This window comes from Lycium barbarum, chromosome 10, assembly GCF_019175385.1.
Source record: "Lycium barbarum isolate Lr01 chromosome 10, ASM1917538v2, whole genome shotgun sequence".
Taxonomy (NCBI): Eukaryota; Viridiplantae; Streptophyta; class Magnoliopsida; order Solanales; family Solanaceae; genus Lycium; species Lycium barbarum.
Genome location: NC_083346.1, coordinates 76,644,402 through 76,665,546, shown reverse-complemented (window position 1 = coordinate 76,665,546; position 21,145 = coordinate 76,644,402). Strand labels below are relative to the sequence as shown.

Below are 21,145 nucleotides of genomic sequence, written 5' to 3'. Positions count from 1 at the left end.
TTTGCCTACCCATGGCTGCAAAAAGCAGACGCCATTGTGCTGCTTATCACTATGGGATAATGAAGTATGTGCATGTTCAGTTCTCCTCTAGCTTTCTTGTGCATGAAGTAGCCATTTTACAAGTAGAAAACCGAATTAGAAAAACCGAAATCGAACCGAACCGAACTTCAAAAAAACGAACCGAACCGAATTAATTCGGTGTGGTGTTCGGTGTCCACTTTCAAAAAACCGAAACCGAATAAACCGAACCGAAGTTTGAAAAACCGAACCGAAGAACCGAACGCCCACCCCTAGTCACTGGGTTATCAATTACTGAACCTCCTAGATCTTTCTATGCTAAATATAACAAAACCAATGACAGTCGTCTTTTGAGAAGATATTTTGGTGTTGAAGATGGTAAAAGGAATTTGGAAATGAGGGATTTGAAGAATATGATGAGTGCTAAAAATGTAGATTTTGAAGATGACCTTGATGCGGTGATGCTAGCAGAGGTATACATTTTTTGTCGTGTTTTATTGGGCGGTAGAATTGATAAAAAGGTATTGTGGCAGCATATTGTATACATAGAGGACAGTGAATTGTTTGAGCAGTTTAATTGGGGGTCTTTGTGTTTTGCTGAACTCCTGAGGTGTTTCAAATCAATATATAAACAAGGGATAAACAGACATAACATTGATTATGGTGTTGTTGATTTTGTTTTTGGCTTTAGCGTTTGGGTTTGGTCTAGGTTCAATGACTATCGCAAACAATATGTTGATATTATTGGCGATTGTCGTGAACCTCTGATGTTGTCGTATGTCAGCAATAAATCTCCACATTTCAATGATGTCAAGAAATTGCTTGTATCCGAAGAGTACACGAGTAGAAAGGTAATGGTGTTTATTGCCCTTTACTTTTCGTGTCAACTTTTAATGTGGTTTTTCTTTTTCTGTTTTGATGTCATTATTTATTTTATTGTTGTATGGATTTTATTTCAATAGTGAGGTAAAGGAGTGGTTGATGAATCTCCGGACAATTCAAGTGGTGATGGAAGTGAATCTGAAGATGCCAATATTGCTGGCAAATCCATTGAAAGCTCTTCTCTAGAGCGTCGCATTGAGGTATTTCTCATGGGTCCTCTCTGTTTTTCTTGTAAAAGTTTTGTTCCTTTTTTTTTTCTCTTGAGTTTAACACTTTGTTGTATTTGTTTATTTTCACAGTTCTTGGAAAAAGTTTGTGATGTTAAATTGGATAGGATTTTGAATAATCAACAGAAGGAGAAGGCCCGGATGGATCTGCTTTGCAAAAAGCAGGGATAAATTTTGAATCCCAAACTGCTTCTGATGCTGAAAATATTCGTCGACATGTTGATTCTCCTCGTCATGTTGAAAAGGGTAGGCGCAAGAGCACAAGATCTGTTCGTAAAAGTGCTGCTGCTAAAAGGAAAACTAAACAAGCCATGTCTCGTAAAAATGTTGAGCAATCTTCCGTTGGGCAACGAAGAAGATCGGTGCAGTCTCATGTTGGGGAAGATATTGTTGATATTGAACAGGCATTTTAGGAATCTGAAACTGCCACCGGAGACGAGGGGGGCAACGGTGTTGATTTGTCTAATGTTGAGGCTGAAAATAATCAAGAAATTCAGATGGAAGATGTGCAAGCCGTTTCTAGTGAAAGAACCGTTATTGAGACAAAGTTGGGAGGCAAAATCCAGTTTTACAAGAGAATAAAATTACGCAAAACATTACAAGATGCAAATGCGTCTCTAAATGTGGCATTTGAAGATGTTTTTGGAGAAGGCCAAGCAAATGTGACATGTCCCATGGAGACAGATGTTGAACAAGTTGAATCACTAAATGCAACCGAAAATGTTGAGGCTGAATTGCCTTCGGTAAATTTACATTTATACTTTGTTGTTTTCTAAACCTAAGTTGTCTGGCACACTTTTCTGGTAGTTGACACTTTGTGTGCTCTTTTTTGTTTTCCTATATGCAAATGATAGTTTTGCCCCTCCTGGCATAATCCCCTTTTTTATTGCAAACTCATGTTCTGCCTACTCCGGCATACTACCTTTTTCGCAAAGTTATATTTCTGCCTGCACTGGCATACTTTTACTTTTTGAAACTTAGCTCTTGCCCCTTCCGGCATACTTTCACATTTTATATGCAAACTCATGTTCTGCCTCCTCCGGCATACTCATCTCTTTTGGAAAGTTATTTTCTGCCCACTCCGGCATACTTTTACTTTTTGAAACTTAAATCTTGCCCCTTCCGGCATACTTTTCCCTTTTTCAAGCATAAGGTTTGCCCCTTCCGGCATATTTTTCAAAACTTGTTCATAAATTTTCATTTTTATGAACCTAACTTCTGCTTGTTTCGACATAATTTTCAATCTTTTACCATTTTCAGAATTTATTAATTTTTTATTTTAATATTTTTGCTTCGATGATGGATGTTGTGTTTCTTAATTTGTTACTTTATGTAGGTTGTTGTGGAGGAACAATTGGGCGGTGAACAGTTTGGTGACACCAATTGCGAAGAATCCATTGTATCTCCACCAAAAGGAGATATGGCTCAAAATCTTGAGCAAACAACACTTGAAAATCTTGAGCATATAAGACGTGAAACACCTGAAGCTCAAGTTTCTAACGAGGGTGATGAACACACTGTTGTTCCTCATATTGGTGTTATGCCCTAGCCTATTAATGCGGTTGAGCCATTGAGGAGCGAACCAGCCAATGCAGACCCGGTTCAAGTCAGTACTCCAAGGGAGTCCGCTGTTGTTGATGGAAAGGGTGAGAACTCTCAAGGAATGGAGGACAATTTTCAATATGTGTCCTTTGAAGATATTGTAAATGTAGCTTCTTCCGCTGTCAAAAAGAGTACCGTTAGTCAAACCCCTCCTATTGTTGAAGAAGAACCTGTTGTTGAAGTGGCGGAAGTGCTATCTTCCTTGAAAACAAGGAGCCAGAGGAAAAGGAAAGTAGTGGGTGATACCCCGGCACCCGGATGGATGCTATATTCTGGACAAAACGATCTTCCTTTTGGGTCACGGAAGGACGAAAGTGACTGGGATGAGCAGTACAGAAGGATGTGCCCATTCCATTACTTCAAAAGCAAACTTGCCGTGACCTTTTGGAAAAAATTTATCAATCCTCGAAATCTTCCACCAAGTAGCTTTCGACCTACTGGGTAAGTTTTTAGTTATTGTGTGCTTTCTTGCATTTTTCTTCCTTATTTTGGGTTTATGTTTTTTTCTTTTCAGTCTTTTAAGTACAATCTCTGTATTTTTGCCCCTCCTGGCATAATCCCCCCTTTTATTCCAAACTCTTGTTATGCCTACTCCGGCATACTAACTTTTTTCGCAAAGTTATATTTCTGCCTAAACAGGTATACTTTTACTTTTTGAAACTTAGCTCTTGCTCCTTCCGGCATACTTTCACATTTTATTGCAAACTCATGTTCTTCCTCCTCCGGCATACTCATCTCTTTTGGAAAGTTATTTTCTGCTCACTCCGGCATACTTTTACTTTTTGAAACCTAAATCTTGCCCCTTCTGGCATACTTTTCCCTTTTTCAAGCATAAGGTTTGCCTTTTCCGGCAAACCTTAGTCATAAAATTTCCTTTCTGCGAACCAAACTTCTGCTTGTATTTTTGTAATTTGTTCCCTTTTCTTTAATCAGGGCAGAAGACGAGGTAATGTATCCTGGAAAGTTGAACCAACTCAGTGAAGTTTATAAGTTGGGTGATGTTGAGCCAAAATATAGGATGTTTTTTTTGGAGCTGTACCATGATGTCTATGCGCTTAATGATGAGGTTCTTGTCACACCCTAATCTTGATAGGGCATGATGGGCACCCGACCCCATACTCAGGGCCGAGCGAACCCCTTTTAGCTCTCGTTATGTTCATAACCTCACTGGACTCTTGAGTTACGAAATGAAATGCATAATAAAAACTTGTCAAAACCATTCTTTTCGTCGTTCTCAAATCAAGTAAAATTTGTAATCATATGGAATTTGTAACATAATGCATAATGGTACGACGGCTTGCAGAGCCGCTTACAAGACTGACATGCTATACACGTGACTCTGTCTGCAAAATCTCTAACATAAATCAAGATACCATAATCATGAATACTCTGACCCGGCAACACTCCGGAAGGAAATGGAGCTCGCCAATCCAGCTGGTACATCTCCTAGCAATGTCCTCTACTCATCTGTATACACCTGCGTGGTATGAAACGCAGCCCCCGAAGAAAGGGGGTCAGTACGAGCAATGTACTGAGTATGTAAGGCATGAATAGTAACATAGTATATGATGTAAAGTATGAGTAATAACAGAATGGACATATAGAGCATACCGTAAGATAAAAGAGTAACCTGTACAATGAATGCCTTTTGGCGGTACCATGCATGCTGAGTGCTGCGGAACGTGCAGCCCGATCCACATATATACATATATACATAGTAATACTTCCTTTGAAAAACATTTCTTGTTCATGTATACATATATATATATAGAAAATAAAACATATCATGTTGCCGAGGCGTCGGCTCCGATCCATTTAGTCACATATATCCAGCGTCCGGGCATCCCGCGTCCGGGATGATATCACGTCATATACAGATACATGTATCGTGTGCATATCCCAGCGTCTATAGCGCTCTGGCCCCTTTTTCCCATCTTCCCCGTATACATATACATAGATATATATATATATATATATCATATAAGCAGCATACAGGAGAGCCCAAAGAAATTCATGTATCTATCGGAGTGACGTAAGGTCGGTAACCTCCGATTATATATTATGGAATAGTCATCGTGGCCTTGTCTCACCTTGAAGGAACAATTATTATAAGGTGAGACTATCAACGAAGGATAACATTAAGAGAACGTAGAATAAGATCACAAATCTCATAAGGTGTCAAATCATATACTTTAGAATCTTTAAAAATAGTCGTCATCCATGAATAAAATTGGGAAATCAAGAGATAACTCAACATTCTTATACCGTCTTTGAAATCATAAACTTGGAACCTTTAAACATGAAATCATTCTCATCATATTCATCATAGAAATATTCTCATCCTTGACATCATCGTTGTCATTGTAAAACATATCCATCGTTGTTGTCATAAAGGCTTACGGAGTCATAAACCTCTATTTGGAAAAATACGGACACTTTGGAAAACATTTACGGTTATCGGGAAAAGAAATCATGCCTTGGAATCATACACATCTACTTTTGGAAATAAGGAGGCTATGGAAACATTTATGAAATTGTAATCATAGGAATCATGCCTTTGAAAGAAAGGGACGAGCCTTAACATACCTGTTCCACCTCCTATTAGCTATGATTATTTGTCCAAGCTCGCTAGTCTAGATTCAAGAGGATTTACACAATCATTAGACTCATCGTTATACGCTTATCTTAGTCCTTCGAATAAATTCATTTATAATCTGCCGAAATTTCGGCAGCATTTCCCCTGTTTATATGCCTAGCCCAAAATTACAATTCAGCAACCAATCAACAACAACAATAATACCAACATCAATAACACCATTATTCATACCAATATATTCCATAAACATCCCACACGATGTTTTTCTCCATATACAACAACAATATACACTTCTTTCCATCCCAATCAAGGAGTATAATCTCATCAACACACCAACAATGTTAGATACCATTTTTTATACGCATAAATCAGTCCATCCACACGGCCACAACCTGTTCAAAACAGCCCATAAACACAACAACTACAACACAACACTCCTCCATAACTATTTTCATTTTTAAAGCTTGCCAGACCTTCAAATAAACTCAACACAAGAGATGGGATGAATAACATACCTTATATTTGAAGAAACTCAGCCACATCAACTCTTTCCAACACCAAGCTTAAGTAGAAGCAATAATAATCATCTTTCACGGACTAGTTTGGCGTAATTTTGTTAAATTCTTGGTTTATCGGACTATAATGTTTGGGGGAGGTGTGGAGAATTTTCTAGGACCTTTGAGAATGTTATTATGCTGAAAAAATGAGGTTGATGGGGGTATTTATACCCCTGTTAGGTCGGTTTCACCGACCTCCTCATGTGGGGCCCGCGGAGACATTTTGGCAGCTTAGGGTCTTGCTCTTAAAATGACCATAAATTTTGATCCCGATATGGTGTGAGGGCCCATGACCTATGGTTGGAAATCTAATTCAATTATATACAACTTTCATTCTTTGTGTTTTTCCAAATTCCAAACGTATAATAGCGTTTTGGCCCCTCGAAGTCGGATCATCCGAAAACGTTTCCTTAAATCGCCCCTTTTGAGGGCTTATGCCAATTTTTGGCTTATGGGTCCTTCTTACGACTTTCTCAACTTTCCATATACTACTCGTATGTCTCTTCATATGTCCTTTATAACACTCCGACGTGTGGGTCCCACTTAGCTTGCCGCGACGAGGGCTTTTCATCAAGTAACTTGTTAACTGATTTACTCCATACGATCTCAAAGTGTCATATATATATATATATATATATATATATATCTTATACTCAGATAATATAATCTTCATCCCTAATCCTTGTATAACTTTGCTCTCCCTTGAGCTCATACTAAGCCGTCGACATTCTTAGTAATGCAAAATTTTTCGAGGTGTAACAGTTCGTGATTGTCTTTTACTTTTTCTTTTCTTATTTTTCTATTAGTTATTGCTTCTTGCTTCTTCTTTTTTTCTTTATTGCTGAATCGCTATTTTTTTTTCCTTAACACAACATATTGATGTGATGCTATATTTTTTAGGAAGAAAATGATGTATCATCCTCCAGCTGCCAATGTTGTTAAGTACACAACCGTAGATATGATGTGATGAGCTTGTGCAATTTGACATCAATAGATACTACGAAGACTCGGTTAATTACCACTGGTTTGCTGGCGGCAGTGATGATGCATTTTTGCTGAGTAATATTATGTATGGGCAAAGAGGAAAATGTGGTATATCATAGGAGAATGTCGACAGGGTATTAATTTTACACCTTGCAAATTTCCCCCGCTAGCGTACAGTGATTAGGCCAATGAAGGGTATGACGTATATGGTGTTTTGACGAGGGACAACGTCCTTTAGACTGGTATTGAGGTGCTACATAATTGTTAAGAAGGTTCCATAAGGATTGGAGATCAAACGAAATGACGAGAATAAGACTCAGTGAACTGATGGGTTATACGGTCGATTATACGGACCGTATAACATTATACGGCCGTATAATGGACCGTAAAAGAGTCACAGAATAAGGTTGTTGAAGGGATGATTTTACGGTCAATTATACGGACCGTATAAAATTATACGGCCCGTATAATGTACCGTCAAGTTGACACAAAAAAGGGTAGTCACTGGAGCAGTTTTACGGTCGATTATACGGACCGTATAAATTTATATAGACCATATAATGATGTCGGGTCAGATTTCAATTTTTAAATAAGGACCCAAGTTCATTTTATTTATTTCATCTTCTCTCTCCACGACCCAACCTCTCTCTAGAACTTTTCAAAACTCTTCCAATACAAGAATCCAAGTGAAAATCAAGATCAAAAACACCCAAATCCGTGAAATCAAGAGTGTGAAATTCATCAAAGTCCATCTACACCAAGAAATTGCAAAGGAAGTGAAGTAGGGTTTTTAGTATAAAGGAGTATTTCTACTCAAGACTTGTTCAACCACCATCTAAGGTAAGTTTCATGACCATCTCATGTTCTTTAAGGTATTGGAAGGTCAAAATACTTGAATTATAGAAAGGCATAGCAAATGGGTCATAAATGGGTAAATAGTACAAGTGGTTGAATGGTAATTGGATTGAATCATGAATGTTGATGTGTTGTGATAATGAATACGTTATAAATGATGTTTATATCATGAAACAATTATTAAATGCGCGAAAACACAATAATGAGTTATAAGGATAAATGTGGGAAAATTGGAGAAAAATGGTGGAATGTGGTAAATATATATATATGATGGTTGTTGGATGCAATATTTTGGATGATGTTGTGAACGTTGGGAGTTGATATAGATTATGGGAAAAGTAGTATAGATAAAGGAAGTGCTGCCCAATTTTCTCTAGAAATAGTGACGCATTCCCTTAGTCGATTAACTAACGTCTATGCGAATTCTCTCTTGAAGGTAACGACGTGACGTTAAAGGAGAGCAAGTGAACGATAGCTTAGCTAAACGACAAAGGTATGTGAGTCTAGTCCTTTCCTTCTAATGGCATGAATCCTATAGTATGAATTCCTTTCCTCGTCATGAGTTTGTATGTTCCGGAAAGCTAAAAGCCTATATCCATAAATGTCTATATAAGATAAGAGATATGATATGACGGTGCCATATTGTTAATGATGCTATTTGTTGCATACGCTCACCTTATATGCTACTTCCTTCAAGGTGAGGCAGGATGTCGATGATTGTTCCATAATGACATCGGGGGATCACGACCTTACGTCACCCCGATAGAGTATAATTGAACTTGAGCCCTATGCATGTACTATGATAATATAAGCATGTTATGATGATGATATTACTATTACACCGCGCCTATTAGGCCGGGCAGTCACCGCCAAGGCGGGCAGCTATACACCATGGCCAGATGGCATGGGCAGACACCACTAGTAGGCGGCGTGAGATGATACCCCGGACGCGGGAGGCATGGACGCGGGCTAATGTTATTGATTATCACACCGATCCTATATGGACGGGCAGCTTATACATTATGCATATATCATATACTGATGAGTATGAGTAAGACAACATGCATTACTTCTATTATAATTGTCAGTCAGATACAACTATTTCACATTGGTATTTTCCTTACATCATTGTCTTATTTCATCGTTTATGCCTCTCATACTCAGTACAATATTCGTACTGACGTTCGTTTTTCTTTGGACGCTGTGTTCATGCCCACAGGTAGACAGAGAGGTGAGCTTGATCCAGATTCTTAGTAGCTGTCAGCTGATTAAGAGCACTCCATTGTTCGGAGGTGCTTATGATTCTTCTTTTGGTATATAAGTACATTTTGGGCATGGCGGAGTTTTGTTCCGTCTATATGTTTAGTATGTCAGTAGAGGCTCGTAGATACGCAGTGTGGGTTAGATGATCTCACAAGATGCTATTATGTGTATATATTATTTTGATGACCGAGAGGCAAATGTATATAAGGCATTTATGTTTCCATATAAAATATGTTTTTCCTACAATTAGTGTATAAAGTTGGTGAAAGAGCATTAAGTGAGTAAGATGAGTAGTAGTTCGAGTGGTGCTCGGTGGCTAGCCCCGGGTACCCGTCGCGGCACCTAGCTGGGTCGTGACAAAAGTGGTATCCGAGCAGTTTGTCCTAGGAAGTGTCTACGAGCCGTGTCTAGTAGAGTCTTGTTTATGGTGTGTTGCGCGCCACATCAATAAACAGGAGGCTACAGGGCATTTAGGAAAAATGACCATCCTTCTTCTTAGGGAATCGTGCGATAGAGCTATGCGTAAGATTTTATCCTCCCTAATAATGTGTTATGGTTTCAGAATGCCGCCAAAGGGAAAAGCTGCAGCCGCCAGAAGGGCAAGATTACGGCAAAGAGGCGGGTAGAAAGGGAGCCTTCGATGAATATAGACGAAGGTGAATCACATAATGAGGCTTTGTCTAATACTTCTTCTACCCCGCCTAATGTGGGAGAGCAAGGAGGAGCCCCAGCTTCGATCCCTCCACCGGTTGCTTCGGGTCAACAAATGACCGAGGCCATCCAGTTATTGACACAATTGGTCGCCGCACAGGCATAACGACAAAATGTGGGTTCAAGCGATCGGGCAGCAAGCACCAAGGCCCGTGATTTTATGAGTCTAAATCCTCCGAAATTCTTTGGGTCAAAGCCGGACTAAGACCCGCAAAGTTTCGTAGATGAGATGTTGAGGACATTGAAGATTGTCCATGCCTCCGAAACTGAATCCGTGGAGTTGGCATCTTATAGGCTCCGGGATGTGGAAGTTTTATGGTACAACAATTGGGTATTATCAAGAGGAGTGAATGCGCCTCCTCCGGTATGGCAAGAATTCGTGGATGCATTCATTCGTCACTATTTGCCATCCAAAGTCCGCCGAGCTAGAGCGGATAGATTTCTAAATTTGAGGCAAGGCAACATGAGTGTCCGGGAGTACAGTATGCAATTTAATTCTTTAGCTAGATATGCCCCGACCATGGTGGCCGACATGGGAGATCGGGTGCATAAATTTGTGAGTGGTTTGGGGCCACACTTGTTTAGGGATTGCTTGACAGCCTCCTTGCAAGACGGGATGGATATTTCCCGCATACAGGCCTATGCTCAGAACTTGGAGGGGCGACAACAACAAAGAGGTGATCGTGATGTCGATAGAAGGCAAGGCAAGAGAGCCAGATCTATGGGAGCCGACAGTGATTATAGAGGGGGATCAAGGCAGACACATTCTGGGTACTCAGGCCAGTCAGTGACGAGTGTGCCTCCTCGATTTGCAAGTAGGAGATTTGACCGCTCCTTCCGTTCAGGACAAGGCCTGAGTTCGAGGGCTTCAGATTCCCAGTTCAGGGAAGATTATAGTCAGAGGAGACCCCCAGTACCGCGATGCAGCCAGTGCGGTAGGTTACATTCCGAACAATGTCGTCAGGGTTCGGACGCTTGCTATGCTTGTGGACAGGTGGGACACATGATGAGAGACTGTCCGTCAGCGAGAGATAGAGTTGGGACTCAGCCCACAGGTTCAGCAGCGGGTTCTTCTTCGGTACGCCCGACAGCACAGATTCTCCAGACTTCAGCAGGCAGAGGTAGAGGCAGAGGGGGAGCATCTACTTCAGGTGTTGTTCAGCCCCGCGTATATGCTTTGGCTGGGCGACAGGATCTTGAGTCCTCTCCAGATGTTGTTACAGGTACATTGACTATATTTTCCCGTGATGTATATGCTCTGATCGATCCGGGTTCTACCTTCTCTTATATTACTCCGTATGTTGCTGATTTTATTGGGGTGAAACCCGAGCCAATTAAAACTTTCGAGGTATTCACTCCGGTTGGTGATCCTGTAATAGCGAGGCAAGTATATAAGAATTGTGTAGTCGTCATATGTGATCGCCAGACAAAAGCCGATTTGATTGAGCTGGAAATGCTTGATTTCGACATAATTATGGGTATGGATTGGTTGGCCTCATGTTATGCTAATGTTTATTACCAGACGAAAGTGGTTCGATTTCAATTTCCGGGAGAGCCCGTGCTTGAATGGAACAGTAATACAGCATCACCGAAGGGTAGGTTTATTTCCTACCTCAAGGCAAGGAAGATGATAGCCAAGGGCTATATTTATCACTTAGTTCGGGTTCATGACACCGAGGCCAGGCCACCAACTTTTCAATCAGTTCCGGTAGTGAATGAATTCCCAGATGTGTTTCCGGACGAACTTCCAGGTCTTTCTCCAGAAAGAGAGATTGATTTTGCCATCGATGTATTGCCGGACACCAAGCCTATTTCTATTCCTCCTTATCGAATGGCTCCGGCAGAATTGAAAGAGCTAAAGGCACAGTTGAAGGACTTGCTCGGGAAGGGTTTCATTAGGCCCAGTTCATCATCGTGGGGAGCATCGGTCCTGTTCGTGAGGAAGAAAGACGGTTCTCTACGAATGTGTATCGATTATAGGCAACTGAACAAAGTGACGATAAAGAAAAGATATCATCTTCCAAGGATTGATGACTTATTCGATCAACTGCAAGGTGCCATGTGGTTTTCAAAAATAGATCTGAGGTCGGGTTACCATCAGGTGAGAGTTAGAGAAGTGGATATTCCCAAAACAGCTTTCAGAACGAGATATGGCCACTATGAATTTCGGGTGATGTTGTTTGGGTTGACTAACGCTCCGGCAGTGTTCATGAATCTAATGAACAATGTGTTCAGGCCACTCTTGGACTTGTTTGTGATAATGTTTATTGATGATATCCTAGTGTACTCTCGCACATAATCAGAACATGTAGATCATTTGAGGATTGTTCTTGGCATTCTCCGAGCCCGAGAATTATATGCAAAATTTTCAAAGTGCGAGTTTTGGCTAAATTCTGTGACATTTCTGGGCCATGTTATTTCAGATGATGGCATTCGAGTCGACACTCAGAAAATTGAAGCTGTGAAGACTTGGCCAAGGCCTACGACGCCTACGGAAGTTCGTAGTTTTCTTGGACTGGCAGGCTGCTATAGAAGATTCGTAGAGGGATTCTCATCTATTTCCGCTCCATTGACGAAGCTAACCCAGAAGTCAGCTAAATTCCAGTGGAGGGATGCTTGTGAGCGTAGTTTCCAAGAGTTGAAAGACAAACTGACCTCAGCTCCAGTTTTAACACTTCCAGAAGGGTCAGATGGCTATGTTGTGTATTGTGACGCTTCATCTGTCAGACTAGGATACGTGCTGATGCAGCATGGTAAAGTTATTGCATATGCTTCGAGACAATTACGAAAACACGAGAAGAATTATCCAACTCATGATCTCGAATTGGCCGCGGTTATTCATGCCTTAAAAATGTGGAGAAACTATTTGTATGGTGTGCACGTGGATATCTATACAGACCACAAAAGTCTTCAATACATTTTTAAGCAGAAATAGTTGAACCTGCGGCAGAGGTGGTGGTTAGAATTGTTAAAAGATTATGATGTGAACATTTTGTACCACCCCGGAAAGGCAAATGTGGTAGCCGACGCACTTAGCCGCCGATCGATGGGCAGTTTATGTGAAGTCCCTCTGGGAAAGAAAGAGATGGTTCGAGAGCTCCACCAACTAGCTAATCTTGGAGTACGTGTAATGGATTCGGGCGATGCAGGGATTAGCATTAATGATCCCACAGTTTCATCTTTGAGCATAGAAGTGAAAGAGCGGCAATATGAAGACCCTCAATTGTGTCATTACAGAGACGCATCTCATGGAAAAGAGAAGTCTTCATTTGAAGTTTCTATGGATGGGGTTCTTAGGTACCGAAGCAGGTTATGTGTGCCGAATGTGGCAGAATTGCGCCGTCGAATATTAGAGGAAGCCCATTATTCCCGGTATTCTATTCATCCAGGTGCAACCAAAATGTACCATTATCTCAAATTGATATATTGGTGGGATGGCATGAAGAGAGACATAGCAGAATTTGCAGCACAATGCCCAAACTGCCAGCAAGTAAAAGCAGAACATCAAAAGCCAGGAGGCTTATTGCAAGCAATAGAAATACCTACTTGGAAATGGGAAGTGATCAACATGGATTTTATCGTGGGATTACCTCGTTCCCGTGGCAAGTATGATTCTATATGGGTGATCGTGGATAGATTGACAAAAGCAGCCCATTTTCTCCCAGTTAGGACTACATACTCAGCCGAAGATTATGCGAGGTTATATCTCAAGGAAATTGTGCGACGTCATGGTATTCCATTGTCCATTATTACTGATAGAGGAGCACAGTTCACGACCAAGTTTTGGAAGTCTTTCCAAGAGGGTCTAGGTACGCAAGTGAAGCTTAGCACAACATTTCATCCACAGACTGATGGACAAGCCGAGCTTACTATACAAACCTTAGAAGATATGCTGCGAGCATGCGCGCTAGATTTCAGTGGAAGTTGGGACGATCACTTACCGCTAGTTGAATTTGCGTATAACAATAGCTATCATTCCAGCATTCAAATGGCTTCATATGAAGCCTTATATGGAAGGAAGTGTAGATCTCCAATTGGATGGTTTGAAACAGGAGAGGCACAATTGATAGGCCCCGAATTGATTCAACAAGCGGTGGAAAAAGGTAAGGTGATCCGAGATCGATTGCTAACAGCCCAAAGCCGCCAAAAGTCTTATGCGGACAATCGCCGACGAGATCTGGAATTTCAAGTTGGCGATTGGGTGTTTCTGAAGGTATCACTGATGAAAGGGGTGATAAGATTTGGCAAGAAAGGGAAGCTAAGCCCTAGATACATCGGACCCTATGTAATCATTAGTAAGGTGGGTCAGGTAGCTTATGAATTAAATTTGACTTCGGAGCTGGAATCGGTCCATCCAGTATTTCATGTTTCGATGCTCCGCAAGTGTATTGGAGACCCTACAAGGACAGTTCCAGTTGATGATGTCCAAGTGACAGAACAATTAGCATATGAAGAAGTGCCTGTTGCCATTTTAGATAGACAGGTGCGAAGGCTCCGGAATAAGGAAGTAGCTTCAGTCAAAGTTTTATGGCGGAACAACAATCGGGAAGAAATGACTTGGGAGGCGGAAGAGAAGATGGGATCCGAGTACCCCCATTTGTTCCAACCCCTAGAGGAGATCCAAGCTGAGACGTTAACGGTATAAGGTATGTATGCTTTATTTTACTCTTTGGGTCGTGTGTGGCCATAGATAGGTTGATATTGTAATGTAGCCCCGTGAGGTAATGATATAATGGGTTGTTGTGACAGGTTGGTAGCACCAAATTAAAGGGGAAACTCTGGCAAAAATTTTCTAGAATCCCGAGTGTTTAACATTCGGGGACGAATGTTCCAAAGGGGGGAAGAATGTTACACCTTGGAAATTTCCCCCGCTAGCGTACAGTGATTAGGCCAATGAATGGTATGACATATATGGTGTTTTTACGAGGGACAACGTCCTTTAGACTGATATTGAGGTGCTAAATAATTGTTAAGAAGGTTCCATAAGGATCGGAGATCAAACGAAATGATGAGAATAAGACTCAGTGAACTGATGGGTTATACGGTCGATTATACGGACCGTATAACATTATACGACCGTATAATGGACCGTAAAAGAGTCACAGAATAAGGTTGCTGAAGGGATGATTTTACGGTCAATTATACGGACCGTATAAAATTATACGGCCCGTATAAAATTATACGCCCCGTATAATGTACCGTCAAGTTGACACAGAAAAGGGTAGTCACTGGAGCAGTTTTACGGTCGATTATACGGACCGTATAAATTTATACGGACCATATAATGGACCGTATAATGATGTTGGGTCAGATTTCAATTTTTAAATAAGGACCCAAGTTCATTTTATTTATTTCATCTTCTCTCTCCACGACCCAACCTCTCTCTAGAACTTTCCAAAACTCTTCTAATACAAGAATACAAGTGAAAATCAAGATCAACAACACCCAAATCCGTGAAATCAAGAGTGTGAAATTCATCAAAGTCCATCTACACCAAGAAATTACAAAGGAAGTGAAGTAGGGTTTATAGTATAAAGGAGTATTGCTACTCAAGACTGGTTCAACCACCATCTAAGGTAAGTTTCATTACCATCTCATGTTGTTTAAGGTATTGGAAGATCAAAATACTTGAATTATAGAAAGGCATAGCAAATGGGTCATAAATGGGTAAATAGTGCAAGTGGTTGAATGGTAATTGGATTGAATCATGAATGTTGATGTGTTGTGATTATGAATACGTTATAAATAATGTTTATATCATGAAACAATTATTAAATGCGCGAAAACACAATAATGAGTTATAAGGATAAATGTGGGAAAATTGGAGAAAAATGGTGGAATGTGGTAAATATATATATATATGATGGTTGTTGGATGCAATATTGTGGATGATGTTGTGAACGTTGGGAGTTGATATAGATTATGGGAAAAGTAGTATAGATAAAGGAAGTGCTGCCCAATTTTCTCTAGAAATAGTGACGCATTCCCTTAGTCGATTAACTAACGTCTATGCGAATTCTCTCTTGAAGGTAACGACGTGACGTTAAAGGAGAGCAAGTGAACGATAGCTTAGCTAAACGACAAAGGTATGTGAGGCTAGTCCTTTCCTTCTAATGGCATGAATCCTATAGTATGAATTCCTTTCCTCGTCATGAGTTTGTATGTTCCGGAAAGCTAAAAGCCTATATCCATAAATGTCTATATAAGATAAGAGATATGATATGACGGTGCCATATTGTTAATGATTCTATTTGTTGCTTACACTCACCTTATATGCTACTTCTTTCAAGGTGAGGCAGGATGTCGATGATTGTTCCATAATGACATCGGGGGATCACGACCTTACGTCACCCCGATATAGTATAATTGAACTTGAGCCCTATGCTTGTACTATGATAATATAAGCATGTTATGATGATGATATTACTATTACACCGCGCCTATTAGGCCGGGCAGTCATCGCCAAGGCGGGCAGCTATACACCATGGCCAGATGGCATGGGCAGACACCACTAGTGGGCGGCGTGAGATGATACCCCGGACGCGGGAGGCATGGACGCGGGCTAATGTTATTGATTATCACATCGATCCTATATGGACGGGCAACTTATACATTATGCATATATGATATACTGATGAGTATGAGTAAGACAACATGCATTACTTCTATTATAATTGTCAGTCAGATACAACTATTTCACATTGGTATTTTCCTTACATCATTGTCTTATTTCATCATTTATGCCTCTCATACTCAGTACAATATTCGTACTGACATCCGTTTTTCTTTGGACGTTGTGTTCATGCCCACAGGTAGACAGAGAGGTGAGCTTGATCCAGATTCTTAGTAGCTGTCAGCTGATTGAGAGCACTCCATTGTTCGGAGGTGCTTATGATTCTTCTTTTGGTATATAAGTACATTTTGGGCATGGCGGAGTTTTGTTCCATCTATATGTTTAGTATGTCAGTAGAGGCTCGTAGATACGCAGTGTGAGTTAGATGATCTCACAAGATGCTATTATGTGTATATATTATTTTGATGACCGAGAGGCAAATGTATATAAGGCATTTATGTTTCCATACAAAATATGTTTTTCCTACAATTAGTGTATAAAGTTGGTGAAAGAGCATTAAGTGAGTAAGATGAGTAGTAGTTCGAGTGGTGCTCGGTGGCTAGCCCCGGGTACCCGTCGCGGCCCCTAGCTGGGTCGTGACAATTAATTCCTATTTGTCCAGGATCTGATGATTCTAAAGCAATTTCTCACTATGTACTTGTTGTTTTCATGATTGATGAGCGTAAATTGGTAGTTTATAACTCACTCAATCATAATGATGATCGTTTGGTTCACATTGTCGAGGCCTACTGTGGTATGATCCCTAAGTTGTTGATGGTCAATGATTTTCAATTATTCAGGCCATCATACAATAACTTCAGTAATCTGACATATACCTGGGCTGCCTGTCCAAAGCAAGGATCGTACGTTTCATTCTTATCTTTTTTAGCTTTTTCCATTGTTTTTTGTTGATTTTTTTTTTTATTGTTTTTGCTTTTCTGTTGTTCTAAAACATCTCTCTTTTATGACTTTCAGAGATTATAATTGTGGTCGTTTTTTGATCAAGTTTGCTGATATGCTGATTAGTGGTGAAAATCCTGCTGATTGGGATGGTTCTGGTTTGATGGACTACATGAAAGAGTGGTCAACCAATTTGGTTTGTCATGGGAATGATAAGCTAACAAAGGGTTATGACACGCCACCAGATACAACTGGAAGTGATTATCATGAGCATAACGATATGGAGTGTGAGTATGAGATGAAAAAGAGAGCAAGATCTGTGAAGAAAGCAAAAAAATAGTTTGTTTTAGTTGAGCTAGATCTGTGAAGAAAAGAAAAAAATAGTTTGTTTTAGTTATTTTTGCACTATGTAATTTTTTTTCGTGCGTCCTTGTGTTTTTTGTAAATGTTATAAGATTGTATAGTTTGTTTGTGTTATAAATTTCAACTTTAAGCCCCTTTGTAATTTGATGGTGTTCATTTTTAATCTCAACTTCTCTGTTCATAAAAGCTGTTATTTTGTTGAAAATCCAAGTTATGCCCTTTCCATCACAACTTCATGGTTGTTGTGTAATAGAATTTTGCCGGGGTCGGCATAGTTTCTCACTATGTAAATAGAAGTTCTGCCCATTCCGGCATAATTTAAGTTCAGAAAACTTGCCAAAACTAGCAACAAAGACAAACCCTTTGAAGTTATTGACCAGCCAAAATGCATTTATTGAGGATTATTTGTGACGGAAAGCTGTTATTTTGTTGAAAACCAAAGTTATGCCCTTTGCATCACAACTTTATGGTGGTTATGAAATAGGAGTTTGCCGGGGTCGGCATAGTTTGTCATTTTATGAACAGAAGTTCCACCCTTTCCGGCAGAAATTAAGTTCAGAGAACTTGCCACAACCAGCAACAAAGATAAAACCTTTTAACTTTTTTCACCAGTCAGAACGCATTTTATTGGGATTAGTTGAGACCCCATAATTGTTATTTTAGTATGAATGAATTTTTATTTTTAGTCTATGTTGTTGTTGTTGTTTTTGTTTTTCCAATCCAAAATTTGTATGAATGAAATTTTAGTATTAATGAATGAAATATTTTACTTAGTGTTAATTTTATTGTGCTGAATGTTTTATCAAATTTTCCAGCATTTTAAAATATTGTATAAATAACAAAGCACATAAGTATGCCCCTGACGGCATACTTATTTATTTTGTAAGCGGAAGACCTGCCGATTCCGGCATAAATGTAAAACTTGAAAACATCAGACAGAAACAATATTGTTATGTTCCGAGGCATACATCTATTAAACTTACCAGGATGTAGTCTTTGAGATACCAATTTTGTTTTCCCAGCAAAAACTGTTATACCTGCCACAGGAGGCATAAATTATAAAATTGGGTAATTAAAATTGATGATTTTTTTTCTTTTTCCTCAATGTTTTATGGTAGAGAATTGTAGATTTCATGTAGGGACATTTATCTGTTGCTATTATATAGTCTTTTATTATCAGCAACAAGAAGATAACAACTTAATAAAAGAAAATAATAAAAGAAAGAATGAACAGAAGAATAAATAAGTGATAAGATGCTTGAAGTCTCAGTTTTAGTAATACCAAAGTTTTGCCATTTCTTTCAGGCAGAGTGTGCATTATGCGTCAGAATCGTAAGATAAATTCATATAAACCATTTATAAGAGAGTGATGTTAGGATGACAATTTCCTCTTCCTGTATCTTCTTGAATATGGATTGAGAGCTGGACTGTGGTTACAGGTTGCCCTAGTGTGTCCAAAGAACTTGCATCTACCACATCTGTATGTGTACTTTGTCGATTCTCTTTTTGGACGATATCTTTTTGTTTGTTTTCTTCCAGGTTTTATTTTAACATCAGGCGGCGTTATTTTAATATCCATAATGTTTTGTGGAATAATCCATGAGTCTTGATTTCCAACTGATAGTATTTCACCTTTGTATGTCTCTTGGCAGGCTTGTTTCTTGAACCAGTCCGCACGGTATGTAGATTTTGGCAAACTTCTTTTGTCTATAACTGCCATGGCATGTGTGCACGGTAACTCGTCAGTTTGGAACTCCAAACACTCACAAGTCATATTCTTCAGGTCTACATTGTATTGATATCCTTCATCTTTCACAACAAATTTGACGGGAGTTATGTTTTCTACCTGTGGAAATTGACAATATAAATGAATGATATTTTTTGTGGCAATTTTCAGATTATATGAGAGTTATGCCCTTTCCGGCATACTTCCTGTACAGTGAAAATAAGAGTCTGCCCCTTCCGGCAGAACTAAGTATAAAATAGGGTCATAGTTATTCCTTTGTCCAGCATAACTTTTGTGTTTGGTTAATTTTAAACTATACATTGCTCATAAAACTAAGATTGAAGTGTGTGTTGGTAAAATTTACTTACTTTCATTGTGAGCATAAAACAGTGTCATAGTTATGCCCTTACCGGCATAATTCCATGCTAGTTAAAATAAGAGTCTGCCCCTTCCGGAAGAACGAAGTATAAAAATAGGGTCATAGTTCTTCCTTTATCCAGCATAACTTTTGTGTTTGGTTAAAATTAAACTATGCATTGCTCACCAAACTAATATTGAAGTGTGTGTTGGTAAAATGTACTTACTTTCATTGTGAAGCCTCTACTTATCTTTTCAAGCAGAATCTTTTCAGCCCAACATGTCAGGTCATGGGACGGTCCTGTTGCGTCCAATTTTCTCTGGTAAAACCAATTTTGTAGCTTGTTCTGGATATAATCAATACATGCCATTATTGGCAACTCCCTTGCTTACCTCAATACAGAATTCATTGTCTCGACATTGTTTGTTGTGAGCATGTTGTAACACCTGTTGGTGTCAAATGAACGTGCCCATCTTTCCGGTGGTTCTTCTTCTATGTATTCTGCAGCTTTTGGGTCAATTTGTTGTATCTGTGACATATAGGTACGAAACTCTGCCTGTTTGTAGGTAGTTGCTGCATTGTAGAACAGTGATAGGATCGCTTCGGATGGGAAATATTTCTGCAAGTTCTTCTCCATGTGGTAGATGCATATTCCATGCTGGGTATCTGGATACAGTCCTTTGATTGCAGTTGCAATTGATGAGTGGCGATCGGAAATAATTGATAGGTCTTTGCGCGTGCCAAACACCTTTTTCACTTTTCTGAAGAACCACATGTAGGATTCATTATTCTCAGAGTCTGCAATACCAAATGCGAGAGGAAATATGCTATTGTTTCCATCTTTTGCTACTGCTATCATGAGCACACCGCGGTATTTTGATTTCAAGAAGGTTACATCCACCATCATTACTGGTCTGCAGTGTTTCCAACCCTCAATTGATGCTCCATACGCGAAAAAAGCATACTTAAACTTATTGTCAGCGGTCCATTTGATGTTAGCAACTGTTCCAGGATTTCTTAATTTCATCACGTGAAGATATTGCGGTAGAAGTGTGTAGTTATTTTCTGGGCTTCCTCTTATGACATTATAAGCGTGTTGGAGGGAACGCCATGCTTTGTGGTAACCAATGTGCAAGCCATATCTGCTTCTCATTTCTTCAATGACAAATTTGGGTGTTATCTCTTGTAGTGTATGGCGTAAGTAGGTCTGTAATGTATTCTGCTATGACTTTTGAAGTTGCATTCCGCATGTCAGAGGTGATGAAATTTATTGAACAACTATGTCTCTTTTCAAAGTTAACTACTTTGAAAAGTTCTGATCCTCTGAACCTTGAACTGTGGAAACGCCAAATGCAGGTTGGGTCAACACATCTGATGTAATACCGTTGCGTGCATTACTTTTCTACCTTGTACTGTTGATGACGAGTGATTGCAATGTTATTCATGCACTTTTTCACGGTATCTTTGTCTTTGAATAAAATGCCAACTTC

General features: G+C 39.6%; 1 protein-coding gene across 1 annotated transcript; it reads right to left on the bottom strand.

Annotated features, from left to right (window-relative positions):
• Positions 1 to 18,550: 18,550 nt before the first annotated feature.
• LOC132613060 (protein FAR-RED IMPAIRED RESPONSE 1-like) lies at positions 18,551 to 20,808 on the bottom strand. The gene is made up of 2 exons (XM_060327119.1): positions 20,102 to 20,808; positions 18,551 to 18,608 (listed from the first exon to the last, which is right to left on the bottom strand). Exons 1-2 carry the CDS (start codon positions 20,806 to 20,808, stop codon positions 18,551 to 18,553), a joined length of 765 nt encoding a protein of 254 aa, XP_060183102.1.
• Between the last annotated feature and the right edge of the window lie 337 nt (positions 20,809 to 21,145).

Excerpts from the sequence above, each read along its gene's own strand:
- LOC132613060 (XM_060327119.1), bottom strand. The coding sequence starts at position 20,808 with ATGAGAAGCAGATATGGCTTGCACATTGGTTACCACAAAGCATGGCGT. Across the intron at positions 18,609-20,101 it reads CGTTCATTTGACACCAACAG|GTATAACAGTTTTTGCTGGG; the intron begins GTGTTACAACAT and ends CTCCTGTGGCAG.